Here is a 24,664-nt window from a genome sequence, read left to right on the forward strand (position 1 = left end):
AATCACGTAACAAAGAAATCAGTTGCGTGGTCTCTTTTTTTCTTAAGTCTTAACTTTCAATAAAAATGAAAAGAATTGAACGGATTTTGTATAGAAATACGATTCTCGTATTATATTTGTCTTAAGCATTCGTAAATGTACATAAAACAAATTTTGGCACGTTATGTACAAGCAAAATGTGAGATACACAGAGTTACACAGAGATACTTATAATTTCAGAGCTAAAAAAATTATTTTGATGAAAATCAGATCGGTCATTTAATGTGGTGGCGAAAAAACAATCCAAACAAAAGGAATAAAACACGCACAGCTATCTGCTTAATACAATTTAAAAAAGTTGGGCGCAGATATCGTGTGCTAGGAGATCAACCAAATCATGGATTAATATCTCGAGTTAAAACAATTGCAGATTGGATAATAACAAAATACTTCAATAAAATAATAGTAAATTTTTGTTCACGATCCAGTTGGCCAAGCTCACGCTTTCGGCTGGAACCGTTGCATGTAAAATTGACAATCGGAGCAATATTGAAAATTGGACGGCACTTGCTTCTTCCCGCAAAGGCTGCACGGAGTGAATCCAGCGCTACTGGATGGCATCGGCCCTTGTTGTTGCGGTTGTTGTTGCCACGAACCGGCATTCGGCTGGACCATTTGCTGCGGCCTACTCTGCTGATCCGGATGCTGTTGCGGCGGGTAATTCGTTTTCATCGTCAGATTTTGGGTCAGATTGTTATTGTTGTTGTTATTGGCCGTTGGCTGCGGCTGGAAGCGCACTCTGGCGTGGTGCGGATATTGCGGAGGCGGAGCGTAAGATGGAGGAGCACCTGCGCTGGATGGTGGTCCTATCCTCTGGCCCATCATCGGTGAAGGCGGAACGCCGTAACCATTCCGCATCGGCTGTCCCGATGGTTGTTGGTATTGTTGTTGCTGCTGCTGGTAATGCTGCTGAGGTTGTTGCTGGGCGTAGTGATGAGATTGCTGGAAGGCCTGGCTGTTGACGGGCAACTTTTGATAAGGCGGCATAGGAGGCCTCAAGGATTGGCGATCCACTTCATCCGTTCCATTATTAAAAGTGGGCGAAACCAGTGGCTGATTCGATTCCGTTCGCTGCTGGCCAACATCTTTGACCATTTCCTGTTGGAAAGCCGAGCGGAGTACTCGCTGGAGGATCGGATTGGGAACATACGTCTCATCCTGTTCGGTGTCTTCGGCCGTCGAGACCAAAATCACTTGGTCGCAAAACGTCACGCTCTTCTTTTTACTCTGTCCGTCACCCGATCGTCTCTTACGATCCAAAATTCCGGCAGGAGCCGCAGGTGGTAGAGACGCTACAGGAGCCTTGGGTGGCTGCTGGTGTTGTTGTTGTTGTTGTTGTTGTTGGCAAGGTACTACGGGTGGTTGGACGCGAGGAGGAGCGTGATCGACGACATCACATGAAGTCACTGGAGAGATTCTAGCTTGTTCGAAACGGGACGCCAGTTTCCGGACAGATTTATTGACCGTCTCTTCCGTCGGAAGAGCCGCAGGTACGGGCTGAGGGGCCACTGCCGGAGCGGCCACTCCCATCTTCTTGTTTTGCAAAGTATTTTGAAGTTCTCTCAGCCAATGATTCGGCGGATTGGCTGCCGAAGATGACGGAGCGGAGGGGACGATCGGTGCCATAGGTGGCGGCATGTTTCCGGCGCCCAGGATTTCCTTCCGCTTCCTTTGGAGTTCGGCTAATAATCCGCTAGGCTCCACTTCTTCTTCTTCTTCTTCTTCCGGCGCCATCAGTTCAGGATCGCAACTGAGTAACTGCAATTCCTGCGGCGGAGGAGGTGGTGGGAAATCGTCGCTGGCTTGCCGGACGTGTTCGACGACCGGATAAGGCGGAAGCGGATCGTGTGGAGCGGGGAAGGCCAAATCGCTATGCGTCCGCTCGTGGTGAATGTCCGCATGGACGGTGATTTGACTCTCGGCGTAATTATCGTAGAACGGCAATTGCGGAGGCGCCGGAGTCAGGTGGGATGTTTTCCGGACTGGCGGCGGCGGAGGTACTTTGTTGAGGCCGATGGGTTGCGGCAGTAAATTCCGGCCCAGACTCGAGTGGAAACTCCTCCTCATCATCAATTTGCTCTTCTCCAAATTGGGATTGCTGGAGTCTTCTGGCGGCGGAGGTAAACCGATATAGTCATCCTCTTCCAGCTCCTGTTGCGGCTCTTCCTGGCCGTCGTCGTCGTCGGCTCTCAGGTCGGGCAAACTTCGGTTCTTCCGTTTGATGAGCCCGCCCATGAGAAGCCTCCGCCGGATGCGGTGCTGCTTCTTGCCGGGCGACCTGGACGAGTTGTCGCTCGATCCGTCGCCTCCCATCATTTCCAGGTCGTCCTGGGCCACACTGGCCACCGACGGAATGGGAACCGGTTTGCTCTTGTTGCGATCCTCACTCTTGGCCCTCTCCCGGCGCATCATGGCGCCAGCGAATCCGGCAACAACACCCGATCGACTCTGCCTCTCCGGTTGTTGTTGTTGTTGCTGCTGTTGTTGTGTCGTTTCGGCTTCACGGAGCATTTCGGCCGCTTTCTTGCCCTTCTTTTTCGGCAAAGTGGCGTAAATTTCAATGTTCTTCCCGACGCTTCCGGGCTGAGTGTTGGACGAAGGAGCGGACGGAGTGGGCGGGACAGCCTGGACAGTCGGTTGTTGGCGGACGCTGCGATTGGAATCGCGGCTGCTCTGGCGACTGTGTCTCGGCTCGTCGATGCTGGGCATAACGGCGACGCCATTGTGAACGGCCGTCGATCCGTCGTAGAATCCGGCAGACTGTCGCGCCTGCAAAAGTCGCCTGTGGAGGCTCCGCCCCCGCATGACGCACGTGTTGTGTTTCATCCGGGCAAAGACGAGCGTCTGCGGATTGTTGTAAGGGGCATCCATGGCAGCCCGGCTGCGCTGGGCCGCCGATTGACACAGATTGAAAGCCCCTTCCAGGTCGCCTTGATCTTCCTGCACTCTCGACCGCTCCAGCAGGTGATCCGCCTCGAGGCAAAGCCTTTCACACTCGTCGGCTCCACCAGCATCAGCCGGTGGATACGGCCCAGGCACTCGGGTCTGCCATCTGTTGTGACCGCCCTCGGGAATCTGGGATAACTAATTTAAAAAAAGAAATAATAATAATAATTCCAGACGTTAATAACTCCATCACAATGAATCATTTTTTTTTTAAAGATTAAATTATACCTGGAGGGTATGTTTCAGACTCTGCTGCAACGGGTAACTGTCGTTGGACGATAAAGAATAGGAATCGTATCCAGGATCGCCGTGGAAAGCGCCCAGGTGCTGGTTGGGTAAAGCGTTGGGATCGCCCGGCTTCGATGGAGAACTATTGGTCGAACTGCTACTCTGCGGTCTGTAACAATTGAATATTTTCCAAATTAATTCAACTGTAATTGATTTAAAGATAATTAATTTCAATTAAATTATACCTTTGATTTCTGTTCATAATGTAGAGGTAAGGATTGTCCATGGAAGTGCTGGATGAAGAGGATGCGCTGTTTCGGTCCCCACTCCAGTTGCCGGAATCTCTCGATCTTGGCAAATTGGCACCGGCGAGCATGGCGATCTTGAGATCAGGATCGCTGGAAACGTTCGACTGCTGCTGCTGGGCCCTCAAAATGGATTCGACCGTTTGTCGCTGGATGTAAACCGGCTCGTGGAAGACTTCGTCCGGCTGATGGAAAATGCCTTCCAGGTCCGAAATGTTTTGATAGTCGCGATAGTCTGGCTGTTGCTGCTGCTGTTGCTGTGGCAACGGAGCAGGCCGCCTGTTGAGCGAGTGCTGGATGAGTTCCATGTTGGGCGTGATGGCCCTGCGGCCGTTATAGCTTGGCTGCTGCTGCTGCTGGACCGGCACCGGATTGGGCGTGATGCTCCTGGGCCTGGAAAGTGATCCGTATTGATGATGACGCGGTTTGGCTCCGACCGGAGTGACGGCCGAAGGAGCGGTGGCCGTCGGCACGGCCGTCCCTTCCGGATCTGCGTAGAGGAGCAAAAGCGGCTGGAAATGTCCGCGCCGGCACTTGTCGACGACGTGCTGCCAGTCGGGCCCCACCTCGCTGACGGATGCGTCGTCAAAGTAGATCCACAGCTGGAGTTTGGTGTGGAAGAAAAAGGTGGAGTAATGTTTGCCGTAGTAAGTGACGACGCCCACCAGCCGGTGGGTGGTCAACTCAGCCCAGCGTGAGTCCAGCACCGACTGGAAGACGTCCCGCAGCTGGAGGCTGGTGCCCACCAGGGCAAAGACGGACATGATGTGATCCAGCTGCGGTCGCTCAGAGTCCCAGACGACGCCGACCGAGACGATTTGCGGCCGGTTCGTCAGAGTTCGGCAAATTTGAATTTGGGCGCCGCAAGCGCTCGGGCAATCACGAATGTCGCCCATCCCGCCCGCCTGTCTCAGCAAACGACCGAATAATCCGGCCGGCGAACCCGGCTCCATCAAATTGGGTGGCTGGCGCGCCTGTGACGTCAGCGCCGACGCCGAGACGTAGTGCACCATCTGTTTTGATTATAATAAGCCACACACACACACAGACACAAAACAAAACAAAAATGATGATTAAAATAAATTAATGATGTAGATTCGGCCTGATTTCTCCTCATCACACTAATGAGATTGGTCGTTAAACGGCCTTTCGATTTGGATCGAGAAAAAATGTGCCGTTTAATGAGATAACAATCAATTGATTGGGTCTGCAGCTCACCTGAGTGAAAGGCAAAGGTTCGGAAGTGGCGCCACAAGCGGCGCAGACGGACTGTTCCACCAAGGTCATGGCGAACCTTTGGTGGGGGATACAATGCCCAGCTGCGCATTGGTCCTCGGCCTCGTTGCTGGCCAAATGGAAATGAATTCGAAGTAAAATGTTCTCCTGTTCAAAAAGAAATGGACATTGTTATACCTAGGTAAAACTCGATTGGTTTATGAGATAAACTTACAAAGCATTCAGCTGCATCGTCCATGAAACCGAGCTGGAATCTCTGTTGATTCAGAAATGTTTCGGCCAATGCCCGCCGGAGCGCGTCCGGCGGCAGAGCTGATTCATGGCTGTACTGCAATTGCGCAAACAATTCCTAAAAATAAATCAAATACAATTTTATTATTAACAACCAAGAATGGAAAAAATGGATCTAAATCGATCCCTCCATCGGATGATGTCGTGATTGCGGTCTGCGGTCATCACGCGCAGTGAAGGAAGAAAAAAAAACGAACGAACGAACGAACGCACCGTAACCATAAATCTCAAAATTTTCAGTGGTTTCCCATTGTTCGAAAATAAGAAGAAAATATGAAATGAAGAAGAAAAAAAAGGCAGAAGACATGCGCATTAGAGGCTGATTAACAGCGTGACTCGGGGAGGGCATCCATTACAAGAATGGGTGAGCGAAGAGAGAGACGCGATATCGTGAGCTTCGTGAATCACGATCGGTAACGCACGGGAGATGCAAATGAGAGAAACATCTCCCATTACTCTTTCCAGGGAGAATGATTATCGTTATCTCGCAGAGATGATTCCATATCCACCTCCTCTTCCTCCTCCGACATGCTCCAGGCACAAATTAGAGATCATTGAGGAGGTATCGAACGCAGAGCACACACGACGAATGGGGAAAGAGAAAAAGAAGCGAAAAAAAAGGCCAAAATCTGTGTATATATACTATCTCAAATAAAACAGATTTTTATGTATTTATTTATATTTATTCTTTGTGTATCTATATTTTATTGCGATGTGGAAAGAAAGGAGGCCAACAACCCGCAGAGTGTCTTAATGCATTTTTAAGAGAGAAGTTGTTTTTTTCGTTCGTTTCGTTTCGTGTCGGGAGTGAAGGATCGAATCTGTTCAAACCCGCTGGCAGTCGACAATTTCAACTCTTCTTTTTTTCTTTTTTTGTTTAATGTATTTAGTGCATTATATAGAGGTCTAGCTGGAAGGAGGAGAACTTGATAATTCAGAGCGCGGCGCTTGCTGTCCAGCATTCCTACAGCTACGTAAAAATCTTCTCATTGTTACGATTGGCCCTTTTTTTTCTCCCGCGGCTGGAAAACACAAACCGTTTAAAAACACACCTTTTGGCTATACAACATTTTCCTTTTTTTCTAAGGAAGATGATACGTGACTGACTGGCCGCCGGGAAAGAATAGACGCTAGCTAGCTAGCCAGTCAGCCAAAGAGAAGATCGTTCATATTTTTTTATGCTTTTCTGCGGGAGTCGTCGGATTCGAGAAAGCGCAGCAGAAGCCAAACCCACCCGAGAAAGAAACAAAATTCCAAAACGGGAAATAAAAAAAGATAAGCCATCTTCTTTCTTTCTAACTGGAAAAAAAAAAAAATATATTATTACCTTCAGGGCACAAAAGATGCACGATTCGCCGAGGCAAGCGTGACCGGTCAGGTCGCGGAAACTTCTTCTGAAAATGTCCAAATGCCACAAAACCTGTAAAAATAAAAAAAGGAAACATTTAACAAAAAATATAAGTAACGGCAAATTGTGTGTGTGTGTGTGTGTGTGGCATATTATAACTGGTCAAAAAATATGAAATCAGTTTCGGAAGTGTATAGACATGGTCAGGAATAAAAAAAAAATAATAATAATTCGTGACCGCAACGTGAGACGACGTCAAAATAACGATCGTGTGTGGTGGTGGTGATTTCATTGTTTCTTTGGCGCTCACGACCGTGGGCCAGGGTTCCGCTCGAGTGACCGCAACAACACGAGCCATATACAACTCCGTGAAAAATAAAATAACCATCGGTCGCCCTCTTCTATCTATCCGCCGTTTACCACCGCACGTGCGGATAGCCATCGGACCGGAAATCAAAAAATCACGTTCCTCCCTTTTTATTTTTTAATTCCTTCACCGCAAATTTGCCTTGCAGCTAAAATTGTGCGACGAAACAAAAATAAAATCTAAAAATTTCATTTTGTTTCATTTTATTCTTGGAAGAAAAGAAACAAAAAGTGAAATTCTTTCCGTTTTGATGAAATAAGAGAAAAGAAATAATAATCTCCCGCTGGGTGTCTCTCCCCCATTGTAAGTCAGCTCACACATTCCACAGCGTGTCAAAAGAGAATTGTACTATGAAGTAGAAAGAAGAAAGAAGAAGAGGGGAGAGATGTTAGTTTCTCACGGATCATCTCCAGAGCTATTCTCCCTATAATATCTGATTGCGTCGTCTGAATTCCATGCGGTCAGCGTCTTTTTACATGCGCGAATGCACGGGCGCAGCAGCAGCAACAACAACAACAAGATGGCGGAAGGAATGCGATCTCCTTGCGCGATAATACCGCGCGGCCGATATAATATCGTATACAATACACATAATACGCCAGACGATCCCCGCCCAGGCTACTACAACTACTACTACCCCCCCTAGGGCGGTTTTTCTATTCAAAATGTGAGCACATTCCAGGAGATGATGTTCAGCTCCTCCCCAGGTAACATGTAAGAAAAGAGTAGAAGCGAAAAATCGACCAGACTGTCGGAGAAATAACATTTGGGTTTTTATTCCTCTACGAAAATGTTGGCTCAATTATCCGCAATGTGCAACAGAGGGTGAAGCTTTTCGTGAGAGGATCGATGGTGCGGGAATTTTCGTATCTCAAAGGTCTCAGGGGGTACGGGGGGGGGGCGTCAAGAGGTCAGACGAGGGGTCGTACAAGAAGAAGAAGAAGAAAAAGTTCTTAAATACTCTTTTAAGAAAGCGGGAAGACGAAAACCTTCCGATTCCCACCGATATTTCTCACGCTCTTTTTTTCTTTTTTTGACTTTATTATTTCTTTTCTAATATCTTCATATTTTTATATATATATTTTTTCAAAGTCACCTGAAAACTTTAATTTGATATGATTTATGCCGAGGAGGAAAACAACAACAACTATCGATGATATCACCGCGGGCTTGTTCAGTTCTTTTTTTTTACGACGATTCTTTTTGGTTTTTTATTCCTCCATGACGTCGTAGAAAAATTTAAAAACAGCAAATGGGATGTAATTAACCTCTACGGTCGCCCGTAAAGTGCCGTGACTATCCATATCTTATTATTATTATTATATTGCCTTTTATTTTCTCCACCAGAATAAAAAGAAAAAAAAATGTCTGATCATAGAGTGACGCTCCCCTCAATAATCGACGCCGATTCACGGACGTCAATCTTCTTCTTCTGTGTAAAAAGTAAAAAAATTTTCTTTTCATTTTTCAAAAAAAAGAGAAAAGTTCCATCAACTCCTCCCATGAGAATGACAGTGAATGGGAAAAGGGCCACATTATAATCACGCTTCATCCGTCATACTACACAAACTACGCACACAAGGAGGGGGGGAATAAGAAATATCGTATGGGAATCCGGCCGGAAGAGAATATTCTCTCTCCCTATCAAAGAAAGAAGCGTATTTTTTCCGCTTTGATACTACTACCAACAAGGAAGGGACTACAGGTAGACCAAACAGGGGAGAGTCATGTGGAACTAAAATGCGGCGCCATGATGGAATCAAAAAATGAGGGGGGATGGAATTACTTTATAATATAAGGAAGATATTTCTTTTGTAACCTCAGACACATTCACCCCCCTCTACCCGTTTGAGTTACATATAAAAATAGTAAATCGAATCGGTGAAAAAAAAAATGGAAAACGCAGGTCCCATTCATCATTTTCGGTACACTGGAAAATCTCGTTTTCCAATCTACTTTTTATTTTTCAAAAATATTTAAATGATTGCTAAAATGTCTGGTATAAGCAACAGCAGGCATTCTCCTCGAGAGAAAAAAGAATAAATTTGTTTTTAGTATATTCAAAAACGGCGGCTGTTGTTTCTTTCGAAATCACGAAGCCATGAAATTGTGTTTGTTAGAAAAAAGGAAATTTTTACAACGTCATTTATTGTAATAGACCCCAAAACGTCAGATTTTTTCACGAAAGTCGAACGACGGTAAAAACAACAAACTTCTTTTGTTCCCGTTTTGTACATATTGAAAAATTCTTTCGCCTGGAAAAGAATTCGGTCACAGTTTAGGTGACGAATGTCACAGACTGTCTATAATGGAATAACTCGTTTGGCATTCAACGGGTCTCGTAAGAATCTCTCAAAGATGTCGACGCGTAAGTCAATCAAGTCTATAACTTGTGCTCTCATTTCCCTGAAAAAGAATTTCTCGGCGCACCCGGAAAACCAGGTAGTAATCGACTTTGTTTTGGCGACAGGTGAATCATCTACAAAAACGGATCGAGCGCGCGGCACGTTTGAAACAAAAATTAATTTGGCAGGTTTTTCTGGATTTTTTTCTCTCTCCGGGATTTTCTCCCGAATTCCCGGTAAACTCAACCGCAACTTTTGTTATTTGTGTGGACTAGAAAACGTCCAATCAAACTGTATCCCATCGTTACAAAGGCTATATAAGCGCATTTCAATCATTTTCTATTTTTCCTTCTCCTTAAGGAAATTGTTGGTTCTGTTCGGCGGGGGAACGCGTGACGGTTCTGCTCCGTGAAATCCCATCGACATTTTGGGGGCTGGAAATTCTGGACCATTTTTCTACCCCACCCACCCCTCTTTTAATGAGAGGGTTATCATGATATTCCAGGCTCTGGCATGATTGTTGCACGGCTGATTTGTTTCCATGTTAATCATTTCTCGACTTTTCTTTTATCTTAAGAGATTTGAACCGGCCGTGTGTGTACGACGTAGCAAGTCCCAGTGACCTGGCCACATTATCAAATTGTGCGCACACAGGATTCACGGCGTGCTTTATACAACCGGAAATGTCGAGAGACAACTCCCCCTCATCTCTTATTTCCATAGGGGGGATATAATAAAGCCAAGAAAAACAAAATGAATAAGCACGCACGCACTTTGTCCCCCCCCCCTATTCAAAAAATAATAATAAAATAGCTCAAACCTTGGTGACTTGGAAGAGCGGATGTCGTGCTATATTCCTTTCGAGCCTCATTTTTTTTCTTTCGATTTAAACTCGACAAACTTTTCCAACGAAATTGGCGAGAAAAACTTTTGGCGGATTTCAAAAATTCAATCACTCGGTGCGGAGCTGTAACACATGATTCGGTTTTGGGAGGCAAACAAACGGCAGTCGGCTAGAACTCTCGTTTGGGAACTGATGGAAAGCGCTGGGTTCACCACCAACCCAAACCCGAGGAGAGGTACACCTATGAGCAAAGGGCTACAACTCTCGTCGTCGTAGTAGTTTGGCGGCGGCGGCTGGTGGTGGTGGTGGTGGGGGCTAGGGCGGGTGATTTGAACTTGGCCGCAGGGCTCTCGACTTACGGCGAAAGGCTCCGATTGGACCTGGCCTGCAAGAAGGTATGCCGCCCGAGGCTATTACACCTTTCCTCAACACACCTGGGGACCCCGTCCTATTTAAATCTTTTTTCTTCTTCTTCTTCTTCCCCTCGCAACATAAAATAAGAAAAAAGGTTTTTGTGTGTGTGTGTGTGTGTCTGATTGCTGCCCTCTCCATCTTCTCCCCCATTCCACAACCTTTCATCCTTCTTCTTCTTCTTCTTCTTCTTTTCTTTCCCAGTAGAACTGCAGGAGGGCCGGAGCGCGTCGTGAGTCACGCAATGACTCGGTTTCAGCAACTTTTTAGCCAACAACTCACACGCCGATGATTACAATCATTACACCCGCTATACTCTCGACAACAACAGCAACAACCAAAATATATAAGTTGATTCCATCACAATAAATTTGCGGCCGAGGAGAAAAGATTTTCAGCGGCTGATAAGACGCAACAAAACAAAAATGTTTTTTTCCAACGGGAGTCGTTGGGCGACGTAAATCACACCCGAAAAAAAAATTTTTAACGTGAAAAGATGATCATATTTTGTCTACTTTTTCTTCCCCCCACAATCTTATTTTTTAGCGATGGCGCTACGAGATTCCGTCGACAACTTAATAGACACCGGCGCTCCGAAAGACGAAATTGACGACTACATTTTTCTCGTCTCGTCTAGTCTTATAGGAAAAAATTTTTCCCCGAAAAATCCTTCCATCATCATCAGATTGCCATCAACCCCCCTGCGTGCGCATCACACACTATACGGCCAATATCTTGGCCGGTTTCTGCTTGGAAAACAACACAGAAAACAATAGAATCTTTTCTTTTCTTTCTTTTTCTTCTTCTCTTTTTCGGAAATGTGTGGACGCACACACACACAAAAGAGATCCGCTTCATCAGATATTATTTTTATTCCGGAAAATTTTTCAGTTTTCGGCGAGCGAGCGCCAGCGCGCGAGATTCAAAAAAAGAAAAATGTTTCTTGATTTATTGACAAGGCGCAGCGATAAAAATCGAATAGGCTGGAGAAAAAGTGTGTGTGTTGGGTGTGTGAGTGTGTGTGTGTGTGTGTTGTCCCGGGGTATAGAGTAATCATCATCAGTTAGAGGTTCTGCCCGAAAATCCTTTTAAGGTAAACGTAATTAAATCAAAGAAAATATAAAAGGGGTAGACTTTTTTCTCTCTCTCGAATAGGTCAAAAGCGATTCCGATTCGGAATGCTTTAAAAAAAAAAGGTGGCGATCGACAAAAAAACCCCCTCGGGAGCGACTAACTGTCGGTCGTGACGAGCCTTTGCGTGGTAGAAAAAACTTCACTCGTGCGGATGTGTACACGAAGGGTAATCGAGTTTCTTTTGTCATCATCTTCATTCTTCTTTTTTCTTTTAAAAAAAAAGTTTCTTGGACGAGAGAAAGTCTCGAGGGTTAGAAAAGGGAAACACAAGCTCGGCCTTAATGACATTTCAATGACAATGTATGTTTTATTTTTCTTTCTTTCTTTACTTGAATGGCTCAAAAATCTTCTCTGGGGCAGATGTGTCGAACTGCGCCAGGGAAAATGACCGAGCGCGACAGCAGCTGAAGGATTTGTCTTGAAAAAGTTTTTTCAAATTCATATACCTTTTTCCCATTTCTATTTTTAAATAAATAAAGAAAACACGGAGATCTGCAGACTTTTTTTTTCTGGTGGTGTTGAAAAGGCAAGAATCGACAAAAGAAGGAGAGTCGGAGAAAGGAGCGTGTGCCAGATGTCCATTTCTAGACATTGTGAGACTTATGATGTCCCTTCTTTTATTATTATATGTACATCAACTTTGTCTGTGTGTGTAGATATATTCCTCCCTCCTTGGGCTAATAAGAGACTGGCAGCAGACAGACGGTTTCCTTGCGGCCATTTTGAACCAGTTTGAATAACCCCCGCATCTCTCAAGCGCGCGCGCGCCAGCGCCGCACCATCTTGTACGCGAGTCGTGTGGTCTTTTTTTAACCAAAAAAACCCCCCGATCCAATTACAGGTGGCAACAACATCTACGCCACCATTCACCCTCTGTTCTTTTTAGGGTATTTTTTGATTATGTTACGGTATAGGGAAACTTTTCTGTAAAAGGCGCACCGAGAGAAATGGCGAGGTGAAAAGGGAAATGTACGTGGTGTTTTTTGTCTTTTTGTTTTTTTCCCTTTTCATTGTGTTATGGTAATCATGATTAAGGGGGAAATCGAGGTCAAAACAATCTACCCAGACTAGCCCAGTCGATTAGAGTCTACGCAGATGAGGATATATTCCTATCCAGCCGGGGATAGATATGGAGGTCAGGTAAACCAGGTAACATTTCATTTTTCTACCGCTAGGTGGAAATAGTGAAAAACGTCGGGGAAAACATAACGACGCAACATCCCAAAGAAGAAGAAAACATAAAAGAGTCAAACATCAAACGATCAGTTGGTTGCGCCTGGTTAGTTTCTTATACCTGGCGACCCCGCCTACTTAACCTTCTACTCTTACAAAAAAAAAAAGATAAAAAGGGAAAAGAAGTTTGACAGGTTGAAAACGTGGGCCATCTAGCGGTAGCGTCATGTAACTAAACCAAAGCGTCATTCCGCCTCGCCCGCCTCGGGATGTTTTGATGGCCACCCATCAAAGAATAAACCTCCCACCAAAAGTCTCGTCGAAACGAAAGCATCAAGTCAAAAACCCGTCAACAAAAGACTCATCCAGGATCTGCCCACCTTGAAACCTTCGAAATAATCATTTTTTTTCCGCCTTTTGTTTTATTCTATTACACCTAGCGCCAAAAATAAACAACAAAAAATGGAAGGAACTTGACAAAACGAGCCACAACTTTCCAGCTCGTTTAACGATTATGATTATCCAAACAAACCAAAAAATTTCCAAAACGGCCCATGTGTTTCAACTTCTTCCGAAGAAAAAACTGGGCAGTTAAAAAAGGTTTTTGCTGGCACTTTAAAAGGCGCGCGCGCGCCTGTGTTTAAACAACATCTTAACCCCTCTACACCATCTTCTTCTTCTTCTATACGATCGTAAGGGAGGAGTCGCCGTTCGCGTGCACAGACCATCAGAAAAATATCTCTCTATATACTAGTAGGTGTACACATCTATTTGTGTTTTGTTACTTGGGGGTTTCCAGCCGGTTAAATATTGACGTTAGCCGCAACACCCACGTCCAGCGATGACATCAACCTCCTTCCCCCAAAACCCGGAGAAATCGTAAAAAGATTCACGAGAGTTGTTCAAAGTTGGGGTTGGGAAATGGACATTTCAAACCTCCCGCGTCTTATAGAAAAGAATTTTTTCTAATTGAATAGAAGCGACCGCCCGCTTCTATTTTTATAGGCGACATTTGCGCGCCTTAAAAAAAATACATTTTTTTTTTCGAAATTTGAATGTTACACATAATCTTATATCCCGCGCGCAGCTGTGGAAAATGTTAACGAGGTGTACAAAGTAGAAGAAGAAGAACAAACCCCGGAGCTTGATGGCCGAGAAGAAGAAGCTAAGAAGCTGAGAGACCATTAGGGAGGCAGAATATTCTCTCCGTGTGACCTCCACTATACAATTTGAGTGTAACAAGAAGAGAGAGAGAGAGAAAATACCCCAAAGGCCCATTGTTTCAGAGGAATCATTACGAAAAAAAAAAAAAAAAAGAAATAACCTGTAGGGTAAAAAACCAAAAAAATATATATATTCCAAAGCTGAATAAATTTGAGTAAAAAGAACTCTGCTCGTGTGTGTAACTCGATATTCAAATGTCTGAGCTAGTCTACAAGATGAATATTCACACACCATAATTTAATGCGCTACCGCAGACGTCGCTCTTGCGAGAGCTGTCTAGGATCAAAAAAAAGATTTCCTCCCCTTTGGAAAAAATATAATAATAATGAGCTAGTTCTATTCGCGCGGCTAACGAAGTGTATAGTCATGTATAAGAAGGAAGAAGAAAACAAAATTCATCTTTTGAGGCTAGCTAGAGAGATATCTTTTCTTCCGTTTCACAATGAACGGTGACTCGGCACGTCGCGGCCATTGGCGTGGGTCCGTAAATATTACACAAAAGGAGAGAGAGAGAAGAAACAACACACGGAAACTCTATGATGAGATGACTAAGGAATAAGAAATAAGAAAAAGCTTTTTCTATATTTTGGTTAAGGAAGGAAGAACGGAAGCTCGGGATTTTCTCTCCCTTCGATATATTCAATTAGGCAGCGAAATAATATCTAAAAGGGGTGGTTTCCCCCCATCGTGCTGGCCACATGGCACTTTTTTTTTTCTTACCTGTGGAACATTTCCACCTACGCATCCGGTTTACTTCCAACCTTTTGTCTCCTCTTTCAGATTCGACTTCCTCTTCCTCCCCGCCCGTCAACCCTCTGTTGCAAACCTCCCCCACCCCACCTTTCCGTCAAATCCTCAACAAGTTTTTTTAAATCAATCAAACTTAAATGTAAACATTTTCTGTTTGGCTTTGGGAAAAACCCAACCAGACATTTTGACAAATAGGCAAAGATCCAAATGCAAATAGCCCCCAAAGATTTTGGTGAAAAGAAAATAAATAAAATAAGAGAAATGAGATATTCAATTCTTTTACAAATGACCCGTGCGGACCAAGTCCCGTTAAAAGATACCACCACAACCACCTGCGGGAGAATTTTGTTTTTTTGCGCTGCCGGCCTCTTTAAATATATAGCTGGCCCCACCTTTAAAAAACACACACACATCTATCTCTTCTTTGCCAAATAAAGACCTTCGTGTGTGCTCAATCCGCCGGGTCTCTTGAAAAAAAAAAATTTCTCAATAAAAATCGGAACACAAAATAATTCGTGGAAATGTGTTCTCCGGCACGTATATTATTTTCCCACCCATTTCGCCAGTGCAACTTATTTAGTCGACCGGATTTCCACAGAGACTAATCTAAAAATAGCCACCCGCTTTTTATTATTCAAGTGTCTCTTTTAATCCGCGCGCCCAATATCTCCTGGAAGAAGAAGAAAGTAAGGTGTTTTCTCAGCCGTAAAACTATGACAGCAGCTGGGGGGAGAGAAAGATTCTGAAGCTTATCAGGAAAAAACGCACCTGGACACCGACTTTAGGGATCTAATATTTTCTCATCAGAGATTTGAAAGAATAAAAAGCTTTACACTCAAATGTTTTTCTTCCTCAAAGGGGGAAAGAAAACTTTTAAAGAAAAAAGCGGAGCGACATTGAGTTTGGTCACGTCCCTGAGACCACCTTGACAAGAATATGTGAGACAGCTTGTCCAGGAGATATACGTAGAAAAAGAGAAAAATACTCTGGACACTTAAACAGTCCAAGTGAAAAAAAAAAGAAAGAAAAAAAAGCGTTTCGACGTAAATTACCAAAGGGGACAGTAACACATTCCAGCTGGGCGTGCGTGCATGTATGTGTCGTCGGTATAAATCAGCGTGCCCCCAAGTGTGTGTGTGTGTGTGTCTTTTATTTTCTTAAAAAGAAATAGAAAAAAAAATGTTTGAAACTGACCTGGACGGCGCTGTTGAGGAAGCAATTGTTCTGTCCGGGAGCGTTGAGAAGACCTTTGGTGTTGGGAGCGAAGATCTGATGATGAGGCGAATGCTCAGTCACGCGCTGATGTTCCGATGTCTGCTGCTGTTGTTGTTGCTGGCCGTAGTCACGGGGCAGGGTGGTGGCCATCGTCACCGGTGCCGGAGTCATGATTTCAATCCCCCTTTTTGTTTTGTTTTTTATTTTTCCAGTTATATATCAAAAAATATTTTGGGCTTCTTCTTCAGACAATCTGTTGAAAAAGATACAAAATTTGAATCAATAACGGTGCGGTTATAGTTTTAGACGGATGAACGCATGACGTCAGCTATGACCGTGCGGGAATTTTCGTATTTTTTTTTTTTAGTTGGGTGAACGACACAGCAGAAAAAGAAAAAAAAATATTATAATATTATTTTTTGATTCAAAAGCTGCCGGGCTATAGTTGGCAAAAATGATATTTTTGTTTTTTCTCCCGCGGGAAAAAAGAAAAAACAGATGGGCTGCCGCCGTAAAACGTTGGATCGACAGAATTATTGTGTTGATGCCAAAAAGGTCACGGGCAATAAAGTAAAATACGATATCACGTCATAAAAGATGTGTGGAGGAAGAAGAAGAAGAAGAAGAAAAAGAAAATAGATCCCTATCTCATTTCCATACGAGCATGTATATCTATTTTTCGGCTGGTCAGGTAACTTGAACTTTCTAACAAGAGTTAGACCTTGTTCGTTCTAATATTCTTTTCTGTTTTGTTTTTCCCTGTTGTTTTTCTGGAATAAAGAGGTCAGTCTATTGGTTCGATGACTCATTCCAACTTGTGTATAATTTTTACCTATACGAAAAAATGCTTCATTGTTTCTGCGGTCGCCTCTGACCTCCGGAGGGGCTGATGACGAACTTAATCAGTTCAATAACAAAAGGTTGTAAGAATATATATATTCCGCTCTTGTTTTTTTGTTTTTTTTTATTGTTCTTTCGTGTATTCTTCATTAGATAAAAGAACGTGTAAGAAAAGACCTTTTTTTTCTTTTCTCCCGAAAATTATAATCTAATAATACTTTTCTTTATTTTATTTCATTTTTTAAATAAAATATTTTTTTTTTTTCAGGAGAGATTAGGATAATACAAAATGAAAAGTTACTTTGAGATGGGACTGTCAAGATTCGGGCACATTTCACTCCTCCCACTTTATTTTGGAAATTTCCCATTTAGACGTAAATATTAAAAACACACCGACATGATACTAAAATATAAATCAATTTTTTCTTTTTCTAAAAGATTTCCCTAACCCGTTTTTTTTTTTCCTGGGCGCGGGTCTCACTGACAATGACACACAATTTCCTCCAGGTAAAAAAAAATAAAATAAAAATATGAAATTAAATCGTCTAGCCTACATATCTCTCTCTCTCGTGTGGGGGTGCCCTCATAACGGCTCATAAATATCGGATGAATGTATTCAAAAAATGGTGGGGGGATTCGACTTGACTGCTCGCAAAGGTGATTCATTATAATAAACTATCTGCCCTTTTGGGGTTCTCTATTGCAACCCCCCTGTAACCATCAGGGTGGTGGTGGTGGTCTATGATAAACTCTGCATGACTCATTCGTCATCGATATGATCCCGCCAGGTAGTCTATTATTCTAATGTTTCGTATCATAAATAATTGGTGAGAGAAACAAAAATGAAAACGATGTGAAAATGTGAAACATGAGAAAGTGTTTGGGGCTACAACAACAACAACAACCTACTAAATGAATCGTCAGGCTCGGTTAGTCGTGCGTAACCATAGTGACGACAAATTGTTTATGAAATAAAGACGACCAGAGGGACCGACCGGTGTGAGAAACTCAAAATTTGAAAAAATCTTGTGCTGTTGTAGGTGCAGCATTTTTTAAAAATGGCTGAAAAGAGAGGGGAGAGGGTAACAAATAATGGAGAGGGGGAGAGACCTTCCTGCTGAGTTTTTCTACGCACAAGAAACAACCTGGACGTATATGGAAATCCGGTTGCGGATCGTGGGAACCCACATGCTTTTTTTTTCTCCTGTGTTTAATTCTTCCTCCAAATTTCTTAGTGGAATCCCCCCGAAAGAAAATACAAAATCTCCCTCATTAGAGATTGAATAGAATTCTATTGAAAAATTGGTTTCAAAACTTCTTGGGGGGGCCTCAACTAAATCAGGTAGAAAATTTCAATTGTTTCTAATACTCCCCCATCCGGATAAAATTACCCTCCAAAAACTGAATTTCAAACCAAAATTTTCTTACCTCCAAGAATCGTGAAATATCCATTGTCAATTAATCCAAATCGAATGGCGTGAATGTGTGGAGCACTTTGTATAGAAAAACTAGCGTGTGTGTCGTGTGCGTGTGTGTGAAACTGTTGAGAGAGATTCAGAGTGTGTGGGAACGTGAACTGGTCAAGACGACGGTCGACAGTCAACTACGGGCATCGTATAGAATCCCCTATCCGAGATTGTTTCTCGCCCACCTCCTTCTTTTTCCTCCTCCTGCCCTGCGTCCCTTTCAGAGTCACGTGACCCTCAGGCGGTTCCCTCCCAACCCAGACACACAGGTGCTCTTGTCAGGGGCGCCCAGCAACCGACTCCTGGGTTCCTTAATGTTAAATTACCATTTTTTCCCTTAAAATAAAAAAGTAAAATAAAAAAAGGTTTTCATAGGAAAAACGTTTTTTTGTTTTTTTGTTCAGTTTACGGCGGGATTTTCAACATGTCGTTGTTCATGTCGGCGGAAATGCCACGATTGGATTTGAAAAGGGAAAAGAAACAAAAAATAAGAATGTGAGCGTGACCATCCGACTGTGGAATATTCCGGTCTATCCTTTTTCTCGATTGCGAAACGGGTTTTCAGATTTTTATAAGCAACAAAAAAATATATGAAACAATAGCGTAGTTACATTGGGTATCACCAAAATATTTCTTTCTATCTGTACACATACATGTGAATGATTTGAATGAAATAAAAAACCAGAAGGTATCGCCTGTAGCAACAGATGTCGCCTGGCGATTAAACTTTTTAAAACAAACCAGTTTTCATCTTCCTTTTTCAGTGTTTTATTTTTATTCGAAATAAAATATATATTTGCATTTTATTTAAAAGTCCCCGAAAAAGTTGCGCGCGCTAAAAAACCCTCCGGAGAAAAAACTTCTTCTTCTTCTTCTGCAGCACCAGCCAAAGGTGTGTAATTCTTCCACATAGACTGTGGCGCCATCGCTGCGATATAACTATAGTCAAAATGCCCGGCGGGTATTTTAAGAGGGTGGTGGGGAGAAGGAGGTTGGGGAGGGTTGAAAAGAAGAACCAGGTAAAAAAGAAAGAAAAAAGGTAAGACTAGCAAAAGTTGGGGGGGAGAGAAAAAAGAAGAAAAACCCTATTGGCCTGTCTCAAGGACAAAAGAGACGATGGCCGTCTATACTTTTCTTTGAAAAAAAGAAAAAGAAAATTTTTATTTACCTGTCTAGCAAGAAGAAGAAGAGAAAAAAAAGAACCCCTCCTCATCTCTTGGGTTGTTATTCTTCTTCTGTGTACAACACACACACACACGCACGGCAGCAGCTAACACACCTGAGTTATAGCAGCAGTGTGCTTGACCCCCTCGGGCCGGATGCTTTTTCGCCAGCACCTTCTTCTTCTTTCTCCCCTTTTGTACTTGGTGGGGTGGTGGGATGATGTGTGCTGCGCCACAATTATATATTTTCCCCCCTTTCTTGTTTTTCTTCCAGAGATTCTAATCACGATGATTATTCTAACGACGAATAGAGAGACTCTCATAAGCCAAATATCGTCTGCTGGTCATTCTTTTTTGAATAATTTGAGTTGAGATTATTTTCTTGCGGTTTGATTGGTCGGTAGCTATATCAATTTGATGGGACACAATCTTGATAGGTTTTAAAGTTTGAAGGATAAAAGATATCCCCCCCCCATAGTGGGAGGGGGGTTGAAAGAAGGTTATTCGATTCCAACAGATGTTTATTACATCTTGTGTACGTGCTGCCCAGAAGAAGAAGATGATGATGAAGAAGCGCAGTAGCTCTCATCGCAGATGGTCGAAATAAAACATTTTCGGGGTTCAGCACGTGACTGGAAATCGCCTCTGGTTCCAATGGAGGTCGTTGAACAATCCCCCCTCATATAAGACGTAATTTTAAAAAATTATTATAATATGCTGGACGAATAAGAAAAATCAGATCGCCGAGAAGATAATACATTCTATATAGTATATTTTTTGGCTACTGGTGGTTTCGCCTTTTTGATATTATAAGCTCGCCCATCTATCACGTGAGATTTGGACGCGCGCGCGCTCACGGGACCATTATTTTCGTGTTGCAGATTATACAGACGCGGATAATAACAAACTGGATGGATAGTAGTAGTATGGACCGCGTCATGCTCGATTCATTATTCACAGTTCGATAAGAAGAAAAAAGGAAACTATAATGACAAGGTCCAGATCACGCTCTCTGCGTGAAAGAACTGGGCGCATATCCTAAAGTGTTGAACGTGTACCGTATTTTACCTTTGATTATTTTACACACAATTTTCTTATTTAAAAAATACAAACTGGTTTTCTTTTTTCTTCGTGCTCAAATACTGTAAGTCCTGCTGGTATAGAAAAATATATTCAATCAACCGACACACAGAGTTATATACACGTCGTGAATATTTTGTTAGGAGAGGAAATTTCAAATTTGTGATGCTGTTAGACGTTTCCTGCTGCGGCTAAGAAAAAAAGAAAACATTTTGTTCTTCAACATGTTCACGATGACGTATACACAAGGGACTAGAGCTGCCATGGAGTTCTCAGCGAAAGTAAAGTAAAAAAAGAACGTGACCCCGCTAACCCTATCAACCCAAAAACCACCACGGGGTAAAGGTACGATATTACGCTATACGGTCGTGTCTGGAATATAGTATGTGCTGCAACACACACAGCACAGAGCAGAGCACCACCCTTTCAGGAGAAAAAGAAACAACATTTCAAAAGTCATAAAATAAAAAGAAGAAGATGATGACCAAAGTTGGGCTTTTTTCTCTCTCTACCCATTTTAACGAGCGTTACCGGACTTTTTAAAATTCACTTTTATTTTTACACCAATATCACCTACATATTTAAAGTTGATATTTAAAAATTTTCTGGGCTGGAACAGAAAAACGTTTTGTATTTTCGCGCTGCAATAAAACCTAAAAAATTTATTTTACAAAAAATCTTTATTTGTTTTTTTAAATGTGTTGGGTTATTATTATTATTTTCCAGGTGAGTTAAGACGAGAGGCTTGTTTGGTTTTCCGACTAAATTATCGTCAGTTGTTTTTTTGTTCGGGGGGAGGAAAAAAAATAAGAAAGAAAAAGTTTTTAAGCACCTCACGAAGATTATTGTTTATCTCCCAACAACCGACTCTCTCATAGGCTTAATGTGTATTTATACACACACACATTATTTTTTTTTTATTTTTTAATAGGATTCTTTTTATATTAAAAACCAGCAACCAGAAGGGAGGAGGAGGAAAAAAAAAAACACTTTTGTGGACGATGATGTACTTTCAGCAGTAGTGTGCTAATGGACGTCACGAAGTGACTCTTTTGATAGTGAATGTCTTCTTACCATTGGTGACTTTGGAAGAAAGAAAAAAAAGCCAAAGTGCTAGACGCACTCTTCTCTCTGTCTGTCTCTATCTGGACAATCTTCTCTAGAAAAAAGATTTTCTTCTTCTCTTTGTTATTGTGCAGACACTCGGCTCTTTTCCGAAAAAGATGCGAGGCGCCCGAAAAAATTGATGCTGCGCTATACGCACACACATGTTAAAATGACTTTTAAAAAGAGTCAATTCCTCTTTTAAAAAGCCAAAAGAAAAATACAGTTTGATGGCCTGTCATCGCCTTGTATACACCCCCTACTGTCCACCTTTTAAAAACCCCCCTTTTAATCTAGATATACTTTTTTTTGTCTCTTGTTGTATTATTCCCAGTGTGAGAAAAAAAGGTTGGGGCTATTTTTCTCCGGCCATCCAGCAGCGGTGGGGGGTTCAAGATGGCGTTCGCATAGTTCACCGCCGCAGGAATGTTTTCCGCAACATTCCTCAATACTGGACAACACACAGCATCTATTATTCAGGCTTATATAGTGAAATCGGAATAACAAAACTATTATAATAATAGTTTGGAGGACACAATAAGAGCGCGAGTTTCAAGTCACTACAAATCCATTCAGGCAACTGCATCGGGTGTCAACGGGGTTTTACGTTTGAATGAGCGCGCCAAGAGCTTCTGAATCATTCAGCGCGGAATGTCGATTATGTCGAAAAGCGCTGAAAGAAAGAAATTCCAGGACAACTTTTGAATGGGCCAAAACGGAAGCTGACGCTTTCGCCGTTTTGTCCAGCCAGGCGAGAGAGAGAAGGATGCAAAGAACAACACACGCATGACTCATTGCATATTTCCAAACTCTCACACACAACACACATGTGTGTGCTGTTACATCTATAATAGACCGAGTGGTTGCCACTCTACCAAAAACAAGCGCCCGCAGGTTTTTCCCACAGTTCACAGATATAATATACCAACCAGTTCTTATTTTTCTCTCTCTCCTGTTCTTATATAAGTTCAGATATGAGTTAAGATTGACCTTTCCCACACAAAGATCCCTAATTTCATGCATCATTGTCTTGTATATATATTTCTCTATTTGTTGCTGCAGTCGACGACGAATTGAGCCATTTCTCTTCTTCTTCTTTTCTCCAAATTGGTCTGGGAAGAATCATCTCAACAAAAGAGTCGAGTTCATCTCTTTCTTCTAGCTATAATATATGGCCACGTCCGGCTCCGCTCTCCATTTGATACAGTTCTACCTCATCATTCTCTCATCCTATATTACACAACCAGCCAGGGACAAATCGCTCGTCGTGACGGCGACATTGAAAAATGGGAAAGATTTTTATATAATATCCAAACCGTTCCGACACAATCACAAATTTTCTTTTGTTTTTTCTCAAAAGAAAAACCCGTTAAGCTAAAAAAATTCAAACAATAACCTATTAAAAATAAATATGACGATTCAAAACATTTTTTCGCTCAAAGAATTTTTTGTCTAAAAGCAATCGGAGGATTCGGAGCGCGTCATTCGTCTGTCCGGAAGTCAAAAAGATTTTCGTGTTAACGGAGGATTGAAATGGATAAAAACAAGCGATGGCATTTTTTTAAAAAGGTCTTTGACCATATCTTTTTTAATAGCGCCAGCCATCCAGCCTCTCACTCATTGACCGAGTTGAGATTGGCCAGGATGGAAGTGACTTACTACCTCTTCTGCTGCTTCCTTATGATGGTAGGTACACACACACACGCGCGTATAGACAACCTTTTAGCCTAAATATCTGTGTATAAATGTCTATTGAAATTTTTATCATTTCTGTCTGGGAACTTTAATGACGGTGTTTTTCTCCGAAAAAATTGACCTTTTCTTTTTTTCCGCGTACTACTATCTCTCGGTCGGTTAAAGCTGATGTATTCCGGAATGGATGGAGTCCAGACTGGTCATTTGTTGCTGCTGCCTCAGCCTCTCGGAGCCATTAAGAACGGCGGAATTGGCAGGCCTTTGATGAGAAACGATCAACCCAATGGGATTTATCTCAAGTCTGATCAACGTCGGCCACTAGCAACCCTTCGGAATCGTTATTATCCTCTACCGCACCGCCGTCTCCAGCAACAACAGCAACAGCAACAACTCAAACAACAAGGTTTCATAATACGAAATTCCAACGGACGCCACCCACCTCGTCCGGCTCCCGTTTCCAACAACAATCATCTCGGTGGTAATTCAATATCTTGACATGTATATAGCTTTTTTTGTTTCAGTCCACCCCTCTTTGATGTTATGAACGCGCGGATCGTCTCTCTCTCAATATAGCTTTCGCGGGCGGTAATAATAATCCCGGGACATTCCATCACGCCAAACGGCAGCAACAGCAGCAGCAGCAGCAGCAGCCGTTGAAACAACATCTCAACCATCAATTTCAGACCGTAAATATGCCCACAAACATTCCCTATCCGCACAATAAACAACCAACCAGCAATCATCAGCGACAAAACGGCCAAATTCAATTGGTTAGGTAATCCACCACTAGATGGCGCTAATAATACTTAACATTTTAATCGCTAGATGGTACTTACGTTTAAAAAATTTAACAGGCAACCAGATCCTGCGACGATTCTTCCTGGCGTGAAATCTCCTCCGGAAGAATCCGATCCGTCAAAGGTGATGTCGGACGATGGCCAAAATTTTCTGAAAATGGAATTGGACGGGAACGATTACCTGACGTACTTGTACCTGGGGATGAACGAAACGCGACTGGCAGGAGGAGAAGAACAACACCCGACGGCGTCGGCCAGCGCTGGCGACCAGCAAATGACTCATCCGCCGTCGAAAGACGATGACGACATCATTATCGGATCGCCGACCACGATCAATTTCGATCCGTATCTTTCGCGAACTAACCAATCGTTCAGGTCCAAATCGTCCGGCGACCAACCATTTCCGCAGGTGAGCGGAGATCATGACCGCCAGCAAACGATGACGGCCAACATCATCACGTCGCTGGACGAGGATTGGCTGCCCATCGCATCGCCTTGGGACAAATACGGGAATAAATCAGAGCCCAAATTGCAATGATCAGAATTCCCAGAACGTCTATACCTACCGCTGAATTTGTTCTTTAACATGCAATCATTTTTCGTGCGTGAATTTATTTATTTATTAGCTCCTCAATAATATAAAACTCGAATTTCGTCTACTCA

General features: G+C 43.0%; 2 protein-coding genes across 4 annotated transcripts; one reads left to right on the top strand and one right to left on the bottom strand.

Moving 5' to 3' along the window:
* Nucleotides 1-84: 84 nt before the first annotated feature.
* On the bottom strand, nucleotides 85-18,309 carry LOC124349273 (putative uncharacterized protein DDB_G0271606). Of its 3 annotated transcripts, XM_046799747.1 has the most exons (9): nucleotides 18,125-18,309; nucleotides 15,836-16,109; nucleotides 6,373-6,465; nucleotides 4,969-5,103; nucleotides 4,737-4,901; nucleotides 3,459-4,531; nucleotides 3,214-3,382; nucleotides 2,497-3,123; nucleotides 85-1,383 (listed from the first exon to the last, which is right to left on the bottom strand). In XM_046799747.1, exons 2-9 carry the CDS (start codon nucleotides 16,025-16,027, stop codon nucleotides 478-480), a joined length of 3,360 nt encoding a protein of 1,119 aa, XP_046655703.1. In that variant the 5' UTR covers nucleotides 16,028-16,109; nucleotides 18,125-18,309; the 3' UTR covers nucleotides 85-477. The 3 variants fall into 3 exon arrangements, with proteins under 3 accessions (XP_046655703.1, XP_046655701.1, XP_046655702.1); XM_046799745.1 differs by having other exon boundaries at nucleotides 85-3,123; XM_046799746.1 differs by lacking the exons at nucleotides 15,836-16,109; nucleotides 18,125-18,309 and adding an exon at nucleotides 9,926-10,505 and having other exon boundaries at nucleotides 85-3,123.
* Nucleotides 18,310-23,048: 4,739 nt separating this feature from the next.
* Nucleotides 23,049-24,651, top strand: LOC124349294. The gene is made up of 4 exons (XM_046799773.1): nucleotides 23,049-23,195; nucleotides 23,370-23,682; nucleotides 23,778-23,979; nucleotides 24,059-24,651. Exons 1-4 carry the CDS (start codon nucleotides 23,154-23,156, stop codon nucleotides 24,537-24,539), a joined length of 1,038 nt encoding a protein of 345 aa, XP_046655729.1. The 5' UTR covers nucleotides 23,049-23,153; the 3' UTR covers nucleotides 24,540-24,651.
* Nucleotides 24,652-24,664: the final 13 nt, after the last annotated feature.

Source organism: Daphnia pulicaria, chromosome 7 (assembly GCF_021234035.1).
Source record: "Daphnia pulicaria isolate SC F1-1A chromosome 7, SC_F0-13Bv2, whole genome shotgun sequence".
Classification (NCBI taxonomy): domain Eukaryota; kingdom Metazoa; phylum Arthropoda; class Branchiopoda; order Diplostraca; family Daphniidae; genus Daphnia; species Daphnia pulicaria.

Excerpts from the sequence above, each read along its gene's own strand:
- LOC124349273 (XM_046799745.1), bottom strand. The coding sequence starts at position 16,027 with ATGACTCCGGCACCGGTGACGATGGCCACCACCCTGCCCCGTGACTAC. Across the intron at positions 5,104-6,372 it reads GCATCTTTTGTGCCCTGAAG|GAATTGTTTGCGCAATTGCA; the intron begins GTAATAATATAT and ends ATTTATTTTTAG. Across the intron at positions 4,902-4,968 it reads ACGATGCAGCTGAATGCTTT|GAGAACATTTTACTTCGAAT; the intron begins GTAAGTTTATCT and ends CTTTTTGAACAG.
- LOC124349294 (XM_046799773.1), top strand. The coding sequence starts at position 23,154 with ATGGAAGTGACTTACTACCTCTTCTGCTGCTTCCTTATGATG. Across the intron at positions 23,196-23,369 it reads TCTGCTGCTTCCTTATGATG|CTGATGTATTCCGGAATGGA; the intron begins GTAGGTACACAC and ends GGTCGGTTAAAG. Across the intron at positions 23,980-24,058 it reads GGCCAAATTCAATTGGTTAG|GCAACCAGATCCTGCGACGA; the intron begins GTAATCCACCAC and ends AAAATTTAACAG.